This window comes from Drosophila miranda, chromosome 3 (assembly GCF_003369915.1).
Source record: "Drosophila miranda strain MSH22 chromosome 3, D.miranda_PacBio2.1, whole genome shotgun sequence".
Lineage (NCBI taxonomy): Eukaryota > Metazoa > Arthropoda > Insecta > Diptera > Drosophilidae > Drosophila > Drosophila miranda.
Window position 1 is genome coordinate 18,080,808 of NC_046676.1, and position 17,679 is coordinate 18,098,486.

The 17,679-nt window shown below is 49.0% G+C and overlaps 8 protein-coding genes across 9 annotated transcripts; 6 read left to right on the plus strand and 2 right to left on the minus strand.

The window, feature by feature from the left end:
* Positions 1 to 240: 240 nt before the first annotated feature.
* Positions 241 to 1,593, plus strand: LOC117185827 (sulfotransferase 1 family member D1-like). Of its 2 annotated transcripts, none has more exons than XM_033391201.1 (3): positions 241 to 652; positions 725 to 1,255; positions 1,305 to 1,593. In XM_033391201.1, the coding sequence occupies exons 1-3, from the start codon at positions 318 to 320 to the stop codon at positions 1,459 to 1,461; spliced, it is 1,023 nt and encodes a 340-aa protein (XP_033247092.1). In that variant the 5' UTR covers positions 241 to 317; the 3' UTR covers positions 1,462 to 1,593. The 2 variants fall into 2 exon arrangements, with proteins under 2 accessions (XP_033247092.1, XP_033247093.1); XM_033391202.1 differs by having other exon boundaries at positions 243 to 652; positions 1,323 to 1,593.
* A 330-nt stretch (positions 1,594 to 1,923) lies between these two features.
* LOC108158683 (sulfotransferase 1E1-like) lies at positions 1,924 to 3,262 on the plus strand. Its single transcript, XM_017291215.2, has 4 exons — positions 1,924 to 2,228; positions 2,294 to 2,751; positions 2,808 to 2,880; positions 2,939 to 3,262. The coding sequence occupies exons 1-4, from the start codon at positions 1,960 to 1,962 to the stop codon at positions 3,078 to 3,080; spliced, it is 942 nt and encodes a 313-aa protein (XP_017146704.1). The 5' UTR covers positions 1,924 to 1,959; the 3' UTR covers positions 3,081 to 3,262.
* Positions 3,253 to 4,203, minus strand: LOC108158686 (protein lethal(2)essential for life). The gene is made up of 3 exons (XM_017291219.2): positions 4,095 to 4,203; positions 3,626 to 4,013; positions 3,253 to 3,546 (listed from the first exon to the last, which is right to left on the minus strand). The coding sequence occupies exons 2-3, from the start codon at positions 4,011 to 4,013 to the stop codon at positions 3,371 to 3,373; spliced, it is 564 nt and encodes a 187-aa protein (XP_017146708.1). The 5' UTR covers positions 4,095 to 4,203; the 3' UTR covers positions 3,253 to 3,370.
* A 917-nt stretch (positions 4,204 to 5,120) lies between these two features.
* On the plus strand, positions 5,121 to 6,254 carry LOC108158687. The gene is made up of 4 exons (XM_017291220.2): positions 5,121 to 5,384; positions 5,466 to 5,618; positions 5,699 to 5,781; positions 5,863 to 6,254. The coding sequence occupies exons 1-4, from the start codon at positions 5,376 to 5,378 to the stop codon at positions 5,948 to 5,950; spliced, it is 333 nt and encodes a 110-aa protein (XP_017146709.1). The 5' UTR covers positions 5,121 to 5,375; the 3' UTR covers positions 5,951 to 6,254.
* A 163-nt stretch (positions 6,255 to 6,417) lies between these two features.
* LOC108158680 (peptidyl-alpha-hydroxyglycine alpha-amidating lyase 2) lies at positions 6,418 to 8,835 on the plus strand. The gene is made up of 7 exons (XM_017291210.2): positions 6,418 to 6,765; positions 6,833 to 7,047; positions 7,144 to 7,342; positions 7,402 to 7,515; positions 7,575 to 7,662; positions 7,717 to 7,816; positions 7,879 to 8,835. Exons 1-7 carry the CDS (start codon positions 6,610 to 6,612, stop codon positions 8,180 to 8,182), a joined length of 1,176 nt encoding a protein of 391 aa, XP_017146699.1. The 5' UTR covers positions 6,418 to 6,609; the 3' UTR covers positions 8,183 to 8,835.
* LOC108158676 (anillin) lies at positions 8,375 to 16,254 on the minus strand. Its single transcript, XM_017291205.2, has 8 exons — positions 15,911 to 16,254; positions 15,395 to 15,850; positions 14,601 to 15,318; positions 13,388 to 14,391; positions 11,095 to 11,952; positions 10,827 to 11,036; positions 9,770 to 10,627; positions 8,375 to 9,714 (listed from the first exon to the last, which is right to left on the minus strand). Exons 1-8 carry the CDS (start codon positions 15,917 to 15,919, stop codon positions 9,091 to 9,093), a joined length of 4,737 nt encoding a protein of 1,578 aa, XP_017146694.1. The 5' UTR covers positions 15,920 to 16,254; the 3' UTR covers positions 8,375 to 9,090.
* On the plus strand, positions 12,101 to 13,371 carry LOC108158681 (protein angel). The gene has a single exon (XM_017291213.2). The coding sequence runs from the start codon at positions 12,211 to 12,213 to the stop codon at positions 13,288 to 13,290; it is 1,080 nt and encodes a 359-aa protein (XP_017146702.1). The 5' UTR covers positions 12,101 to 12,210; the 3' UTR covers positions 13,291 to 13,371.
* Positions 16,255 to 16,360: 106 nt separating the features above from the next.
* On the plus strand, positions 16,361 to 17,256 carry LOC108158685 (39S ribosomal protein L43, mitochondrial). Its single transcript, XM_017291218.1, has 3 exons — positions 16,361 to 16,585; positions 16,647 to 16,753; positions 16,807 to 17,256. Exons 1-3 carry the CDS (start codon positions 16,449 to 16,451, stop codon positions 17,130 to 17,132), a joined length of 570 nt encoding a protein of 189 aa, XP_017146707.1. The 5' UTR covers positions 16,361 to 16,448; the 3' UTR covers positions 17,133 to 17,256.
* The last annotated feature ends 423 nt before the right edge of the window (positions 17,257 to 17,679 follow it).

The window sequence follows — 17,679 nt, forward strand, 5'->3', positions numbered from 1 at the left end:
CCAGGGATCAGTGGATCATTTGATGCTGAGCGTCTCCGTCAATCATATTTCATTTACTAATGATCATACAACTGATCAATTCTTATGGCGCACACCGACCCCCACAATTGGAGAAGTTCAGTTTGATCTCAAGATCGTGCAAGTTCTTATATGTCTTTCCGCACTCACGATCGTGTCACGCGCCCATCATCAACCTACACAGGGGCGAGAAATTCTGCTCCGATCACTTTTGATTTCTCAAGCTGCGTTTAATACGGCCCCAACTGCCGAGACGTTCAGTTCGATCGATCGTTTAAGCCGTATACGGGACTATCGCCATGCCGCAGTCGAGCTTCTTCGCCAAGAGCGTGCCCTTCGAGCAGATCGACAAGCTGGCCATCAGTGGCGGCTACTCCTCGATCTTTTCCACCCAAGAGCCGGCAGTCCCAGTGGTGGGCCAGTGGGAGCATCGCTTCTGCCGCCTGGCGGACACCTTTCAGCCCGTGCTCGATCGTGTCCATGAGTTCGAGGTACGTGAGGACGATGTGTGGATTGTGACGCTACCCAAATGCGGCACCACCTGGATGCAGGAGCTCACCTGGCTGGTGATGAACCAGTGCGACTTCGAGACGGCCAAGAGCGTGGATCTGACCCTTCGATCGCCCTTTCTGGAGTGAGTTGTGCAAAGCATTGGAATGGAGCTCCTGGCAACTAATCCCTATTTGTATTTTCCTTTCATTTTAAGGTTCAATGGGGTTGTTCCCAATGTCCCCCACGACACGATCGAGGCAGCCAATGCCATGCCATCGCCTCGTCTAATCAAGTCCCACCTGCCGGCCTGGCTGCTGCCTCGCCAGATCTGGACAAAAAAGCCGAAGATCATCTATGTCTACCGCAATCCCAAGGATGCGGCCATCTCGTACTTCCATCACTGGCGCGGCATGGTCGGCTACCAGGGCACCAAGTCCGACTTTATGCACTCCTTCATCGACGGCTACGTGAACTTCACGCCCTGTTGGCCCCATGTCCTCGACTTTTGGCAGCTGCGCCATGAGCCGCACATCTTCTTCACCAGCTACGAGCGCATGAAAGCCCAGTTGGGCGACGTTATCCGAGAGGTGGCAGCGTTCCTGCAACGACCGATCAGCGGGGAGCAGGTGGAGCAGATGACACAGCACTTGTCCTTCGAGAGCATGCGCGACAATCCCGCCTGCAATCATGTGAAAGAGTTTGAAAGCATGAAGGCGGCCGCCGGCCGCGAAGTGGAGGAATTCAGGTGAGATTTTTATTGCTTACCGAGAGTTATCCGCAAAGATCCTTACCAGCTGTTCTTCTTCTCACAGATTCGTTCGTCGCGGTGTCGTTGGCAGCCACAAGGATGAGCTCACCGCTGACATCATACGGGAGTTCGATCTCTGGTCGGACATCAATCTGCGCGACTATAAATTGAACATGGATGACTTTGCAAACTACAGCAAGTAATCGTCTAGTTAATCGTTTCGCTATAATGTATGTACATACATACATACTCGTATATTGTATAACATTGTGTAAAAGTCTGTAAGCTGTGGTGATATATGTATGTTTTATAAATGATGGCATACCCTCTGTCTATGTAAGTGTTTCTATGTATACGGTATGTACCGTATAGGTTTCTGCAAGTAGAAGTAAAGTGTTTACATATTCTTGTTTATAAAAGGCCCCTTAATCAGCCCCGAAGGGAGGCCCCAGCCCCGTGATTGACACTCTCTATCGCCCACTATCTGCTATCTGCTGAAGAGAGGGGAGCGTATCATGGGTTACTCCAATTACATTGCAATAAACATCAGAAGCAATAACAACCTTATCAGCCGCTGAATTAGTGTTCAACCAGAGAGAACGAGCGCCCAAAGAGCGTAAACTTTCCCTCAGTTGTAGCTCTATTATACGAGTAGATACACACGTTCGTTTTTCGTTTTGAAAACTCAGTAAGCCGCCGCCATGGAACGTGAACGGGTCACGCCTAAGAGTTATCCGACCAGCCTCATCGACAAAGACTGGTCTAAGCGTGAACTGTTCTTCAAAAGCAACTCCCAGCGTTTTCTCGATGCCGTTCACGATCTGGAGGTGCGAGACGATGACGTGTGGGTGGTGACGCTGCCAAAATGTGGCACCACTTGGATGCAGGAGTTGGTCTGGTTGCTGATCAACGACTGCAACTTCGAGGCGGCTCTGGCCAAAGACCTGGAACTGCGCAGTCCATTCGTCGAGTAAGAAGAAGTTTAGAAATACTCGTGCCAACAAAAAACTGGATTGTAAACAAATTCATTTGTAGGTTTAATTTCAACACACACGGTGATGATAGTAGGGTCTTTGCGCCTGTCCAAGATATTGTCTCGCCGCGGGTCATCAAGTCCCATCTGCCGCTTCCCCTGCTGCCTGCCCAGTTGTGGCAGAAGCGGCACAAAGTGGTGTACGTGTTTCGGAATCCCCTCGATGCCTTGGTCTCTCGGTACTACCATGGCGTGACCTATGGCCACAACTACGGCAAGACCTTGACACAGTTTATCGAAGAGAATCTTGACACAGATGCCACATTCAGAGACGCCATCGAACACGCCCACGAGTTCTATCAGCTGCGCCATGAGCCCTGGCTGTACTACACGAGCTTCGAGCGCATGAAGAAGGATCTCCGAGCTGTGGTCGAGGATCTGTGTCGCTTTCTGAACAAACCCATAGCGGATCAGCCAATGGATCAACTGCTGAAGCATCTATCTTTTGAGGAGATGAAAAGTAAGTATGTCACTTAAATGAAGTTCATCTATTTTTTGGGATTATTTCGAGTACAGAAAATCCAACAACGAATCATCTGTGGGAGATATCGCAAGTGAATCACAAAGATGCCGGCAAGGAAAAGCACAAGTAAGTAAAAGATTCTAGTTTATTTGTTGGATATTTGATGTAGCAAACGATCTTGCAGTTTCGTTCGTCGTGGCAAGGTGAACGGATACAAAGATGAGCTGTCCGGCGAGCAGATAGAGAAAGCGAACCACTACATACAGCGGTGTCTGGAGGAGAAGGCCGTAACTCTGGATAAGCTTCTGCTACTAAATGATCCGTAAATAAATGCATGGGCAAATGAAATCTTAGCAGATGATACGAGGTAGAAAACACTCTTTCTCATTTCTAGTTTTGCGTGAAAATCATCAGATAAACTATAGTACTATAGTAAATTAACTGTATAGTATGTATAGGGTACCTAATTTTCCACCAATTACAATTACAAAATTTTCATTCGTTTTAATTGGTAATCGTTTTAATAAAAGCCCAATATCATAGGGACAAATACATAGATATATACCTACTAACTATTGTAACTCTCGGTTTGGTATAAAAATCTCAACTAAGGGGCCTAAGTCGTTGTTGTTTCCACCTTCTTGGCATTGTCCTCCTTGGAGGAGGGACCAGTCTGTGTGATTTGCACGACGCGTTCGGTCGATGGTGGGGGCAGCTTCTTCATGGGGGCTGTGATGGTCAGCAGACCGTCCGAGGAGAGGGAGGAGGTGACATTGTCTGGATTGACATCACCTACAATGGAAGGTAAGGGAAGGAAAGGGATTCTGGTTAGAACTGGAAGATTCTAAAGAGAGAAGAGCTTCGAACTCACTGGGCAGCTGGTAGCGTCTGGAAAACTGGCGAGACACATAGCCGTGCTCGTCCTGCTTCTCCTCGTGCTTGCCCTCGACGATGACGAACTTGTCGGCGATCTTCACGGTGATCTCGTTGGGGGAGAACTGCTGCACATCCAGAATAACCTCAAACTTCTCGTTGTCGATGTTGAGCGTGGAGCCGGACTCCTGCTTCTGCAGGCTGTTCTTCTGCCAGGGACGCAGGTAGCCCGAGCGCAGAACTGTGGGCCGGGAGTTCCACACCGACGACATCAGATCGTCGCGCTTCATCCCCTGGCCGAAATGCTGGTCCAAGAGGCGCGATGTGCGCATCGGAAAGTCAATCTCATCCCACCAGTCGCGGAACATTAGGGGCACAACGGACATCTACGTTGATGGAGAACGAGAAACGATACGAACGGTGAGCTAATGGCGCAAATAGTCCTCTATATATCCTCCGATTTGTACCTTTGATTCTTTTATATATTTCGTATTCCCGATCTTTCTTGATTCGCCGCTAAAGCACTTTTGATGGAGCTCTCCCAAAAATCACTCGGTTTTATACCCTCACCAGTCTGTTTACAGTCTGTGCTAAAAATATGAAAATTTATTTCTCATCTAATTTTAGGCGAGCGTCATACATTCTGTATAGAGAACACAGAGCTTGTATACCGCACTTATAAGCATGTATCGGTTTTGTGCGAATATTCCAAAGATTTCTTGTCGTGGGAGACACTGACGCCCGTCTATGACGATGACCTGTGGAATATTCTATAACAACTTAGTTAAGAACGGAATTTTCTAGGGCAAACCAAATATGAATCACATCACAGGCGCAGTTTATGTTTGTTTGCCGGATTTTGTTATATTTTGTAGGTATTACTTTCTATCTAAACGATACTAGACAGCCCACACACACATTTGGCCCTGGAAAGTGTTTTCCAGATGTGCCAAATGAAACAACAAAATGATTTTATAGAAAATGCCAGAATATACGCCCTAAAATTGCTATATTGTATGCATATGTGGGTGTACATATATTCATACATATGTATATGTATGCACATGTATATCAAGAGATTTTCATAATTTTCTACCTGTGGAGATGGCTGATTTGACGTGGCCAATATGAAAATACTTTTGGCAGCTAAATGAGCTTTCAAACTATTTAAAGCATCTCTGCCTCCGCGGGTATGCTGAGTCATGTCGCGTGCGAGATGACGTCGGGGAAATGTTGACAAACAAAACAAAAGAATTTGATCAAGAAATGTATTGTGTCAAGATTTCATCAAAGATGCTTGCCTATAGGGTGCACACATCCCCATTCCCCATTCATGAATATAAACCGATGGTAGACCTTTTTCGAATGATTCACCCTGTAATTGCATGTGGCCCCCATGCAGACGAACAGTGGGACAAGAACCCTCCACACACACACGAACACACAGAGGGACTTCTGCATGTGCAAGAGTACATAAATTAGAGTGTACACGTGTGTGTGTGTGTCTAGAGAAAGCGAAAAGCCGACGACTGGGGTCCCGATTCCAGTTCCCGTTGCAGTTGCTTTGCCGAACGCCCAGCCCCAGCAGTTGTTGCCACGTGACACTCGCCACAGGACATGCATGTACCACGTGAGGAAGTACAGTGAAAGTTATGAAGAAAAGCCCCCGCTTTAGGTGAAACTAAAAACCAATAACGAAAAATACAAAAAGGAGCATCTGCAAAAACAGGCCATTAGTAACCGAAACGATGCGAAAGGTCAGACCATATTGGAAAAAGGAAAATAATTTGAAAAATATAAAAAAGTAATTTGATTATTTTGTTGCTAATTGTGTTAAGGTGATCACAGGGCTGCCCTTGGCATCGCGGTGGTTGCTTCTGGGCTGCTGCCTGCGACTGTCCCTGCTCCTGGTGCCCGCACCGGCCGATGCACAGGCGCATCTAACGAAGCGCAGCTACTCGGACCAGAGCGTTCACGGCTATATGACAGAGGTCTGTGGTGTGCGGGTGAGTGGAGCTGGAGATTGGCCCAATTAACCCCTCCCCCCTTGGATTGTTTGATCATATTGCAGCGCACCTGCTGGTGGAACGAGGTGTGCAAGGAGGAGTTCCAGAGCCTGTTTCGGTGCAAGTGTCCACAGTACTCCTACTGCCGGTGAGTGCGTTACGTGACCATCTTCTCGAAGGCGAATCCGCTGATGCACAGCGGATGCTTGTCTCGTTTCACTGTTTACAGCTCCCCGGGACGCTATTACAATGCTTACTGCTCCATGACGGACACTGGCTATATTTGGACTCAGCCCAACTGGGATTGGGGGACGTAGAGCACACGTATAGCCCACGTAGAGCCCACGGATTACGGCCCTGCTCCACCCACTGCCCAACACCCGCTGTGACGTCAAAGACACTGACTGCTGATTGTATGCTTCCATCTCCAAAGTGGCCTCCAAACTCCAAATCGATTCTCTATTCATTGCACCATTAATTGTAAACTTAATCGAGCACGTTCACAACAAAATCGTATCGAATTTCGCCATCGAACTGTTATCGATGGCGTTTGCACCATATAATCGAATCGAATAAAGCCTTACTTTTGGCCCTCACTGTTCTGTCGTATTGGAAAATCAATATACGCTTTCCAATCTCCAACAGCTTGCGGCAGGGCCACAGTGGGGCAATCAGACGCACATCTGAAAATTTCCAGGCATTTCAAACCATTTACCGAGCGGATGGGCTAGGGCCCAGTGTGCTGGGGACCAGCAGGCGCAGGCGCCAAAAATGAAAGCGAAAATCGAAAAGCGTGGGACTATCAGCGTCAGTGCGTGTGGGGGAGTGGAGTGGAGTTCGTGGTCCAAAGGCAGTTAATCTATTGCCAGCACAACATATAGACACCGCCAACAGATGTTAGCAGAGCAGAAAATCGCGCAAGCAGAGCACAAGTAAACTTCTGCCACTAGAAAAACGCAAATCAGAGGACTTCCAAATGTCGTGCATTCATCTTGTGGCGCTGCTGGCGCTCTGCCTGGGAGCAGTGGCCGCGAACAGCAACCACCTGCCAGGGGGGGTGAACCTCAACGAACGGTTCTTCAACCAGGTGAGGGCGCTTATCAAGCGCCGAATGCAGCAGAAGGACCTTCAGGTGAGCTAGTCTCCACCAAAAAACTGTGTCGTTCATATCGTCAGGGGTTGTCCACTGTCCGTTGCAGCCGCCGCAGATGCCACTGGTGGACGATGAGGTGGCCCTGCAGAACCAGCGCAGCTACGACAATGTACCCATTCCGGCGGCCAGTGTGCCCACTCCTGTGCTCGTGGAGAACTGGCCCACCGAGCAGCACAGCTTCGGCCAGGTCACCGCCGTCTCCGTGGACCCACAGGGCAATCCAGTCATTTTCCATCGCGCCGACCGCTACTGGGACGTAAAGTAGGTCAACAGCTGTCGCAGTTGCATAGTAACAAGTGTCTACTCTCACGTGGGACACGTATACATATCTGATTTGTGTGTCCAATCTGCTTGCAGCACCTTCAACGAAAGCAATATCTACTACCTCATCGAGTACGGGCCGATTAAGGAGAAGACCATCTATGTCCTAGACTCGAAGACGGGCGCCATTAAATCTGGCTGGGGCTCAAATATGTTCTACATGCCCCATGGAATGACCATCGATATTCATGGCAACTACTGGATTACGGACGTGGCTATGCACCAGGCATTCAAGGTACATACTTTTTATACAGAGTCCTTTATCTAGTCCTATACTAAATAGTCCTGGTTTAGTTTAAGCCCTTCGGCAGCAAGCCTCTTCTTACGATTGGCAAACGCTTCCGCCCTGGATCCTCCGTCAAACATCTGTGCAAGCCGACTTCCATAGCTGTGGCCACCACGGGAGAGGTAAGACTCTCAGACCCTTTGACTAGGAAGAATGTTTTCATATATGTATGTATTCACAGTTCTTTATCGCCGATGGCTACTGTAACAGTCGCATCCTGAAGTTCAATGCCGCTGGCAAGCTGCTTCGTACGATTCCACAGCCACCAGGTACGTATATTTAGTGTTTGAGTGTTCATCATAACATTCCAAAATCCCTTCCAGAGTTTCTGTCACTTCAGGTGCCACATGCCATCACCCTGTTGGAGCACTTGGATCTACTGTGCATCGCTGACCGCGAGAATATGCGCGTCGTCTGTCCCAAGTGAGTGGAGTAGCAAAGCAATCCTAAAACGATTCCCAAATTGCAAAATGAAACTCTTGCAGAGCCGGCTTGAAGTCTTCCCATGGAGAGGGTGAGCCTGCAGCCACCATACAGGAGCCAGATCTGGGTCGCGTCTTTGGCGTCGCCAGTTACGGCGATATAGTGTTCGCCGTGAACGGACCCACCTCGATGTTGCCCGTGTGCGGCTTCACCATCGATCCGCGGTCGGAGGCCATTATCGGGCACTGGGGCGACTTCAAAAATCCGCATTCGATGGCCGTCAGTGTTAACGGGTCGGCCCTGTATGTCACTGAGATCGGAACCAATCATCAGACAAATCGCGTCTGGAAGTACGTTCTGGCCTAAACCCTAAAGATCGCAGAGCCAATAAAGACCCCGAACCCCAAATAACTACCGTTATAGACGCTCTCCAGCATGTCCACTTATAACCCGTACAGAAATAGAAATATATACAAAAAATAGATCAGAATCAGATAGTTATCAACCGGATCAGAATCAATACAGATACAGGATACAGGATACAGATACAGAGACTAGTAGGAGAAGACACCAACTATTTAATTGTAATAGTAATTGTTAGAGTAACGTCGTACAATATACTCGTAAGTATGTAAATTGCTTGACACATACCACAACAAACATAACCTCAGACTTTATGTTTTTGCACTGTAATGAGCAAACGCGGACTCAGAACCCGTATTACAAAGCAGCTTATTTTTAATAGTACATATACTATATTTAGTATAGTATGGGTACTATTCATTAACATAAACTAGGCACACGAGTGCGGGGGCTTTAGAATACCCTAATCCACAGAATATCCAAAAGGCACACGGAGCGCATAAAAAAACACATACACTAATGTACCATGCTATATAGTAATCTATATCCAGTTGACAAAACTTTACATATGCATATAAATATATACAATATACCTTAACGAACTATTATAACCGATGTAAATTATGTATGTAATAAACTGTTGTTGTTGTAACGTACACTACAGCCCCATAAACAGGCGATTTAAAGATAGAGACTACGAGTATACTCCCCAGAAAAGGCAGCGATGGCGGAATGTTACCGGAATGGTAAGTCGGTGGATGGGGGCAAACTCTCCTTTGACCAGCATAAGTAGAACAAATGTTCTCAACATATTTTATCCTATCCCAGAAGGTAGTTTACAATTTAAGACTACAAAATATAAATGAAAACATAAACACAAACTAAAATTATAGGTTAAAATAGTGTATCCCTCAAGGTGCGACCAGCCAACGCTTGGCGAAAGACAGAGATTCGTTCAGATGCAACAGCCATTCGTCCAGCTCCAGCCGAGTGTCGGCTGCAAAGAAGAATCCCAAGGCTGCTTCCTTCTCCCGTAGGAGAAAACTCCGGGCACGAGCACACAGCTCTCGCGGCGCCACAGCTATCGAGGCTTGCGGGCATCCCTGCAGCTGCAGTGAGAAGAGGGGCGGCTGCTCACTGAGATCGTCTTCGTGCTGCCACACGGACAGCTGTACACCGTCGAGGGTGCACCAGCGTCGATTCCAGTGGTGCTTCCTCTGCGGATCCTCCACATTCAAATAGCCAGAGTAATGTGACTTGGGCAAACGAACCTCCACACGCCCCGTCACGGATATTTCGGGCGCCAGATTGGTCGATTTTGTGTGGGTAGTCAATGGTAGCTGCCAGGATCGTGAGCTTCGCAAGCAAATCCGATCACTGGCCTGCGTCTCGCTGGCCAACAGCTCGAATGGAGCCAAATCAATGGCACGCAAACAGAAGGAGGCATGTAGGCGAAACCGGGATACTATTTGCTCACCCGCGGAGCTGCCGGAGCAACTGGATGTGGACGAACACAGATTGCTGGTACCGCGTTTCTGTAAGCGGAGAAAATATTAGCGAGGTCCTGCAAGTCGCACTAGAGCCACTTACCACAGTCTTGGCTGGCTCCAGCGACAGCGTGGAGATCTTGCGCAGCCGAAACATAAATATTTGACAGCGCAACTCCATCGCCTCCACCGGGCCGGCGCTGTAGAACTCCAGTCCACAGTCACGGAACAGGGCAACGCCATTCTGGCACTCTACCGATTGGGTGGAGCAAATGCGTCCCTCGAACTCGTACGTGCAAATGTAATGGTAATTGAAGAACATGTCCTGGCTGGCATCTGATCTCACTGGCAGCTGCATGGCATCGATTAGGACGCACTGCGCCTGCCGCCTGGCAGCCAGAACGGCATCGCTGGCCTGGCAAGGAACAGCGGGAGAGCTTTGTCGCAGGGTTGAGAATAGCAAAAGGCGCTCTGCCTCCACCATTTCGTTGGAGATCTCCAGCTCGGGCATTTTCCGACAAATGCTGACAGCCTGCGCCAGCTGCTCGCTGGTGGTTAGCGACTCATTGAGCAGGCAGTCGAGATTGAAGCTGGCGTAGTAGGTGCTGCTGTCCAGCTCCCCGTCGGTCTGGTTGGACTGATCGCGGGACATATTAAGGCTGTGGGTCAGTCGATGCTTCTCCGCCAGAAAGAAGTCCTTGCCTTTCCGGTAAGAGCGCCGCAGGGCATCCTTTAGGAGGCGACAGCGGGCCAGAGCGCTCACCGACATCAGCTGGCTGTCAGTGGGGCTGGGTAGCGATTGGACCAGCTCCCCCAGACTGCTGCTGTTGTGGGCCAGCTGGGCGGATGGTTTAGCTGGCTGCTGAGGAGTCGTCGGGCAGCTGTGGCTGAGATTGTGGCCAAATGGACGCGCTGGCGACTGTGTGGCATCGTTGATGTCGATGCTGAGATTGCTCGGTGGCTGGAAAATCAATTATTACGCGTGTTTAGATAACCAAAGGAAGCAGCTTACATATATTTCAAATGATTCAGAAGCGCGAGCTGTGTACAGTGTAGTTATGGATATATATATACAAGGGGTTACAATTTCCAAGAACAGGGAAATGTCAAGTGAAAGCAGAAAGCCTTAGGCGCTAGTAGGAGTCAACAAAAATCTCTACCTTAGTTGTATATCGTTGGCTTTTCTTTTTTGGTGTGCTCTGGTTCTCTGACGGAGGCGGCGGCGGCTCAATCTGGCACGATCCGTAATCGTTGGTGGCAAAGGAACTGCCGCCGCTGGCATCCTCAATGGCGTAATCATCGTACAGTCCCTCGGGCATGTCGTAGGAGACAGCATCCTCATTGCGGGGGCTACTGGCTCTGAGGCAGGTCTGCAAGTAGTTGGACAAGGATAAGTATGCTGAGGTAGTATTTGGTGCGTTTACTCACATTTGGAATCTTTTCAAGGCGAGTGTTGACCTGCCCCTCCTGATCGAGCACAAGCTCGCTGCGGCAGAGATTGTCCAGGAAGATCTGGCTGCGCTGCAGGGACAGCTCGGACGTCGACAGGTTTCGGTTCTTTTTTGGTGGCGAGTTCCTTTCGTTTATATTGTTTAGCGACTGGTGCATGGGTGGGGACGTCGGTTTTGGCTTGCGAATCACCGACGAATCTGTGGTTTGGCTTGTGGACTCAGAGCGGGAACATTCGCTAATAGGTTCATCAGGTAGTGGCATGAACTTAAAGAAGCTGCCACTCTTCAGGGACTCTTGCAGACACTGCCCCAATGCCACCGGCTGGGCACTCAGATTTACTGGAGGCAGACTCGGCTGAGGCTTCTTCTGTGGCTTCTGCACTCTTGCATAGAGTATTGTCAGATCAGCAGGCACACTCAAGTCAGAGACAGCCGCTGTGGACTCACTCCCAGTCGCCGTGGAGCTTGAAGTTTGGGCATCGCTGGGCTGCCGTTCCACTGCAGTCCTGACCTCGTACTGCGGACTGCCCCTTATACGCAAGCAATCCTCTTCGATCTCTGAATAAATGGGTTCGCAATCGAGATCACGCTGATGCCGAGTAGGTACTACAAATGTCGTGTCACGTTTGGATTGAGTAGATCTCACAAATGTCGTGTCCCGTGGATATTGCGAGGTTGCTGCAGATGCCGTATCTCGTGGATATTGAGTGGTTGCCACATATGTCGTATCACGTTGATATTGAGTTGTGGCCGATGTTGCGCTCAAGCTATGTGGCCCGTCAATGCAATCGAAGCTCTCCTTTTGACGCTCGATTGCCTCAACGCGTGAAGAATCCTGAGAAGACGAACACAAATATACAGTAATTAATTAATTCAAATCCTGCATCTGCAATTGAAACCAACCACAAATATTTAAATTTCGATTAGAAACCACAATTATCGATTTCGATTACTCGAAGAAAACCCATCCCTGCGAAGAACAGACGAAAGCAAAAAGCAAGCAGCTGACAAGAGCAAGGTTTTTTTTTCTACCTTTTTGGCTTTTGGCGCATTCGAAATCTGTTGCACTCGATGGCGACGCGCATCGAGTGATATGTACAAATTCCTGCTCCGAACCCTGCCAGGCCAAACTTCATTCATTCGCACACTCGGGGTCAGCACAGCCAAGCACAGAAGCAGCAGGAGGAACGAGAGTAGTTCCCAAATAGACGACGCCATGGATAGATACGACAGAAACCGAAAATGGAGGCCCACAAAAGATGGACATGGACACGGTCACGTGAGCAAAGACTCCAGCTTTAAAGTAGTTTCGTACAACATACTCGCCCAGGACCTGCTGGTAGAACATTCCTATCTATATGGGGAACTCAGAACCGACTGCCTGACCTGGCGACGTCGCCTGCAGAACATCCAGCGGGAAATACTGACACTAGACCCGGACATTCTCTGTCTCCAGGAGATGCAGTACGACCACATATTTGATCTAATGCAGGGACTCCGCATGGGCAATGGCAAGAAACTGGAGTACGTTTACAAGAAAAAGACTGGCGAGCGCACTGACGGCTGTGCCATCATCTACGACGCATGCAAGTTCCAGTTGCTGGACCAGCGGCCAATCGAGTTTTACGATCAGAATGTGAAGCTGCTGAATCGCGAGAATGTGGCTCTATTAGCCAAACTCGGGCTAAAAGGTCAGGCGAAGAAGGAGTTCATAGTGGCCACCACCCACCTGCTATACAATCCCAAGCGCGATGATGTGCGCTGTGCCCAGGTGACCAGGCTGCTTGAAGAGCTAGCGACATTTTCATGCGACCCAAAGAGTGGCCAAGTTACCCCCATAGTATTAACTGGAGACTTCAACAGTGTCCCCAATTCTCCGCCTTTCGAGATTATCACCGCAGACAGCCCACCCGCAAAGTTGCTCAATTTTAAGGCTGTGGAGATGGGACCGCCAGGTCCCAAGGGACCCAGCATTGCATCCACACGTCAAGACAATTGGATCACCGTGGACTACATTCTGCGCTCCCTAAGCGATAAAAGCCAGCACCAGCTGCAGGTGACTAGCATTTATGGTCTGCCGACGGTCAACGTCTGCTACCGCGTCGGGCCCATACCCAATCACTATTTGGGATCTGATCATTACGCTCTGGGCGTTGTATTTAACCTTAACTAGACTATACGCCATAAGCCTTGAGCCATAGGCCTACGGATATTTTGACTCGACATTAAAGATACGAAATTTGTTTATAAAAGACTCGACCTAGACTCACCCGAAAGGTTCGCACGGCGCGCTCGTCGCTCGCCTCCAACTTGGCCCGAATATTGCTCAACAGGTAGCCCATTTTGGTGATGGTTACATCCTGGTCGAGATCCTTGTGAAAGGAGCGATAGGTGGTGGGTGCTTCGGCCTCAGTATGGAAGTTCAGTTTGCGAGCACGGTTAGTGGCACGTGGCATCTTCTTGGGCGGGTTCGGTGCTTCGATCTTGCGTTCGAAATCAAAGTACGGCTGGTCGCCGCTGCTCTCCTTGTCCGGCTGCTGCCTGGTGGATGTCGTTGTGGCCGATGGCGTCGACTGCATGGGGGAATGATAGCTTCCCGGTGGGGATTGCGACTGCAGATCCAACTGCGATGTGGATGTCTGAACACCCACAGTGCAGAGTCTGGGAGTAGGTGTGGGCCGTCGTGCCGGGTTCTCCGGGTGATTTGTCTTTTTGGGCGAGACAAAGCGCAGTATCTTGTTCTTTGAGTTGTTAAGAAAGTTTTTGGACTTGGTTTTGAGTGTAGGCTGCTTGTTGGCTGCCTTCAGCGGCGAAAAGTTGCGCAACTGCTCGCGCCAAATGAACTTATGGCTGGCCTGTCCGCCAGCAGACTTGATGCCTCGCGGATATTTGATGGGAGTGTGCTTGCGGTCTATGTTGGAGGCCAGATTCTCGCACATACTGCCGTCGACGGTATCCAAGGAGATCTTGGGCACTACAGGCTGTGGTAGCTGCCAGCCAATGGCCACTTGGGGCTCTGCCATAGGAGCCTGGGTCTTGAAATGGGTACGCCGCTTGTTCTCGTAGTTCAACATGTCGTTGATCTTTGGCTCTGTCCAGCCTAGCAGGATCTCCTTCATGGGTTTGTCGGCTACGGCATTCTTCCCCTTGCTACTTGCCTTCTGTATATTTCGGGCGTAGTTCGAGCCACGCTTGGACTCCACAACTCGCTCAATGTCGCTCAGCGAGGGACACGTAGGCAGCTGTCTGCTGCGCCGGGGCTTCTCCACTTCGGCTGCAATTTGAAGGGAGTTAAGAGACGAAATAGGGAAGTAATGGGACCTGGGACCAGGAAATGAAACCGTAACTCAATTGGTAAACAAAATATCTTTTTATTTTGACAAGAAAATTGAAGTTTTATTTGATTTGGTTTAGCTAAAAGGGATATTGTTTCCAATTTGGTTTGGGTTTCAGTTTCATTCTTTGGCTTCGGCTACCACTTACCCATCGGATAGGACTTGCGCTTGCTCTTTTTATCCTTTCGAGGCGAGTTATTGTTGCTACTGGGTACCGGGACGCCTCTCTGGCGCAGGAACTCGTCCAAAACACGCTCAGCCTCCCGCACTGAAGGCGTTGTCGAAGCCAACGACGACAGTGAGAATTTCCCATCGAGACTCTGGCAGCTACGGCGCGGCGGCTTCGGTGGTGGCTCTTGGCAATCGCGTGTCTTGAAATTCACCAGACCCTGTGACAAACGCTTCTGGAGGAGACGGCCACCTGCACCAGAGCTGCGACGCGACCGGGAGCTTTGGCGAGCGGACTGCAGACTAGTCGGCAGTTCTGTTTGAGCCATTTCCGGCTCCTCTTCCAGGGCAGAATCCTGCTCGCTGATGTTTGACAAGGCCGGGGCAGTGGGATTGTATGTAATCGGATCGTATGCCTTCACTTTGCAGGTCTTAGCAGGCGAAGACCTTGGCTGGCAGCCTGATCCTGGCAGCTTCTGTCGGTTCACGCGCACCTCCGACACAACACAATTGTCGCGCAGCTCCTGAATAATCTGTATGAGCGGAGCATCATCGCCGACGGCACAAATACTGCTTATGGCAGTCAACGGAATATTTGAGGTCTGTTTCACGTTGGGCGGCTCACTGTGACGACGTGCCGCCTGCTGCCTCTGGCTGTCCAAATGGTTCTGGACCAGCGGCTTGGACGCACTGGCCGCCTGGACAAGCACACGTATCATGTTGATGAAAAAACATCAGTTATTTGATTGTCTGAAAGGGTTTTAGTACTCGTACCTTAGTGCTTTCGGAACGCCTGCTGCGTCTGGTCTGGCGCACGTGCGACTCTCGTGTCGGTGCCGTGGAGGCACAATCGCCACTGTCGCTGGTGAAGCAATAGCAAAAACCATTCTTGCATGGCTTGCCCTTTCGCTCCTGGGCCTTGTTACAGCGATTCTGGTTAATTAAGTCCGCATCGGCGGATGTGCCTCGTACGCGCACGGGCTGGTCCTCACCTGGCATGCTGTGGTTGTTGTCACAGTCGCGGCTTTGGGTGGAGACGCGTCTAATGCGTCGGGCCCGAAACTCGTTTATGCACTCCTGAAGACTGAACGAGGTTGTCGAGCCCGATTCGGCAGAGTCTTCTTCTTCATCGTCGTCATCCTCCTCTTCTTCCTCCTCCTTCTCCTCCTTCTCGGCTACGACATCAGGCACTACGTGCTTTGGGAACTTTGACTTTGACGCCCCAAATACCTATGCAAAGATGCTGTTTACCAAGCTGCAAGTTGCAATAAAAATCATTTGCTTGCTTACTGTGGCCATTTTATGTTTTTAAAATTCACTGATAAGCCACGCGTCGAGGCCAGCTCTCTGTGTGCTCCACTTAACACCACGTTGCACGCTTTCTATTTCTATGTCGGGGTATTTTCCAATCAAAAGAAAAACGACGCGACCTGCATTTTTGTTGTCTCTTTTGTGCCGCTTCTTCGCCGTTATCAACTGGCGGCGCATATAACAACCCTGGATGGAATCAGAGGTGACACCTTGGTTCGGAAATTGCTGCCGCTAAAGTTAGCTCAAATCAAGCCAAAATATAGTAGAAATATACAAAACCAGAGGAACTCAAACTTTTACAAATTAAAAAAGTAGCACAATAAAGTAATAGAATAATTATTCTATATATATATAGGAATGTATGATGTAAGGTTGCTAGGTAGTTTGATCTAACTAATTCTGCTACATATGTTTAGAGCTAGATTGGCATCACTGTCTACAGCAGAAACAGCTGGCCGGTTACGTCGATTTTGGATACGAAAATTGAAATAAATTCTGACCAAAGCGTGTTTGAATAATGTCCAACAGTCATTTGTTTTTAAAGTCTGGCTTCCCAAGGGCCCCCCTGCAGAATGGTTTGGGACGCTATGTGTGCCAACTGCAGCGAATCACGCTAAAATTCTGCAAGAACAATGGCTCCAGCAAAGGCATGCGGTAAGAATTGTGTTAAAGTTAAATGAAAATGCCATCCAACCATGTGCAATCCAATCCGTAGGGATTTCATCGAGAACCACCTGGTGGACTTTGCAAAGGAGAACCCCGGAATTGTGGTCTACGTGAAGCCGCGTCGCCACCGCACACCGGTTCTGGTTGGCGAGTATTGTAAGTGGAGGGCTAGTTTGTCTTTACTATTAGATAATACTAATTTCTCGCAGTGAACGGTGATCGCGAGTGGCTGAGCTGCCGCAACAGCACCCAGGAGGATATAACCAAGTGGGTCGATCTGTTAAGGACACAAAACGGCAGCTCCAGCTCGCTGCGTCTGCGGAAAATGTGGCACACCGATGTACCATCCATCCAGGGGCCCTGGACGCCTTTCCTGCTACGCTCCCCCGAAACCCATGGTCAGGAATATCCCAGCGTTGAGGCATCTAAGCCCCTGGATGCTCCACAAACTGCCACCGAGAAGCTCATTGAACTGTTCCGGCAGCAGAAACAACTGGGGGATGAGGATGTGTTAAGCCAAAAACGTGCAGAGTGAGCAGAGGAGTAGGGAAAGTGTATGATTTAAGAATGAAATATAGTTAACTTTTTGGTATTTGTTGCTTTTATTTTCTTACTCAACATAATTCTGTTGGTAAAACAATAAATATTTAAAATCTAAACGACTAAAATTGTGCTCTCTCAAAATGTACCTAATATCGAACATTGGTTTGTAACTAACAATATTCTGGACAAAGTCATACAAAAATCAATCAACTTATTGTCCGACGTTTCGATATGCCTTGGGTATGGATACATGGAATATCATTGTGTGAACAACCGAAGTGGAATATCATAAATAATGCTTTAGGGTGAGTGACCGACCCATGCCTTTGGCTCTGGGACGGGGGCTTGGAATACATACATAAGATACAAAATACAAATCGATGCGGGACAAATGGCTCGCAGACAGGTGTGGTGAAGAGGGATAAGCAGGTTCTAGTGTCAGCTTAGCATTAAGAACTAAATATAGACTAGCATTCACAACAAGTAAAATATGTGATTTCTGTGTTTTGTGTGGTGCTGGTCTCTGAAGGGAAAGCAAA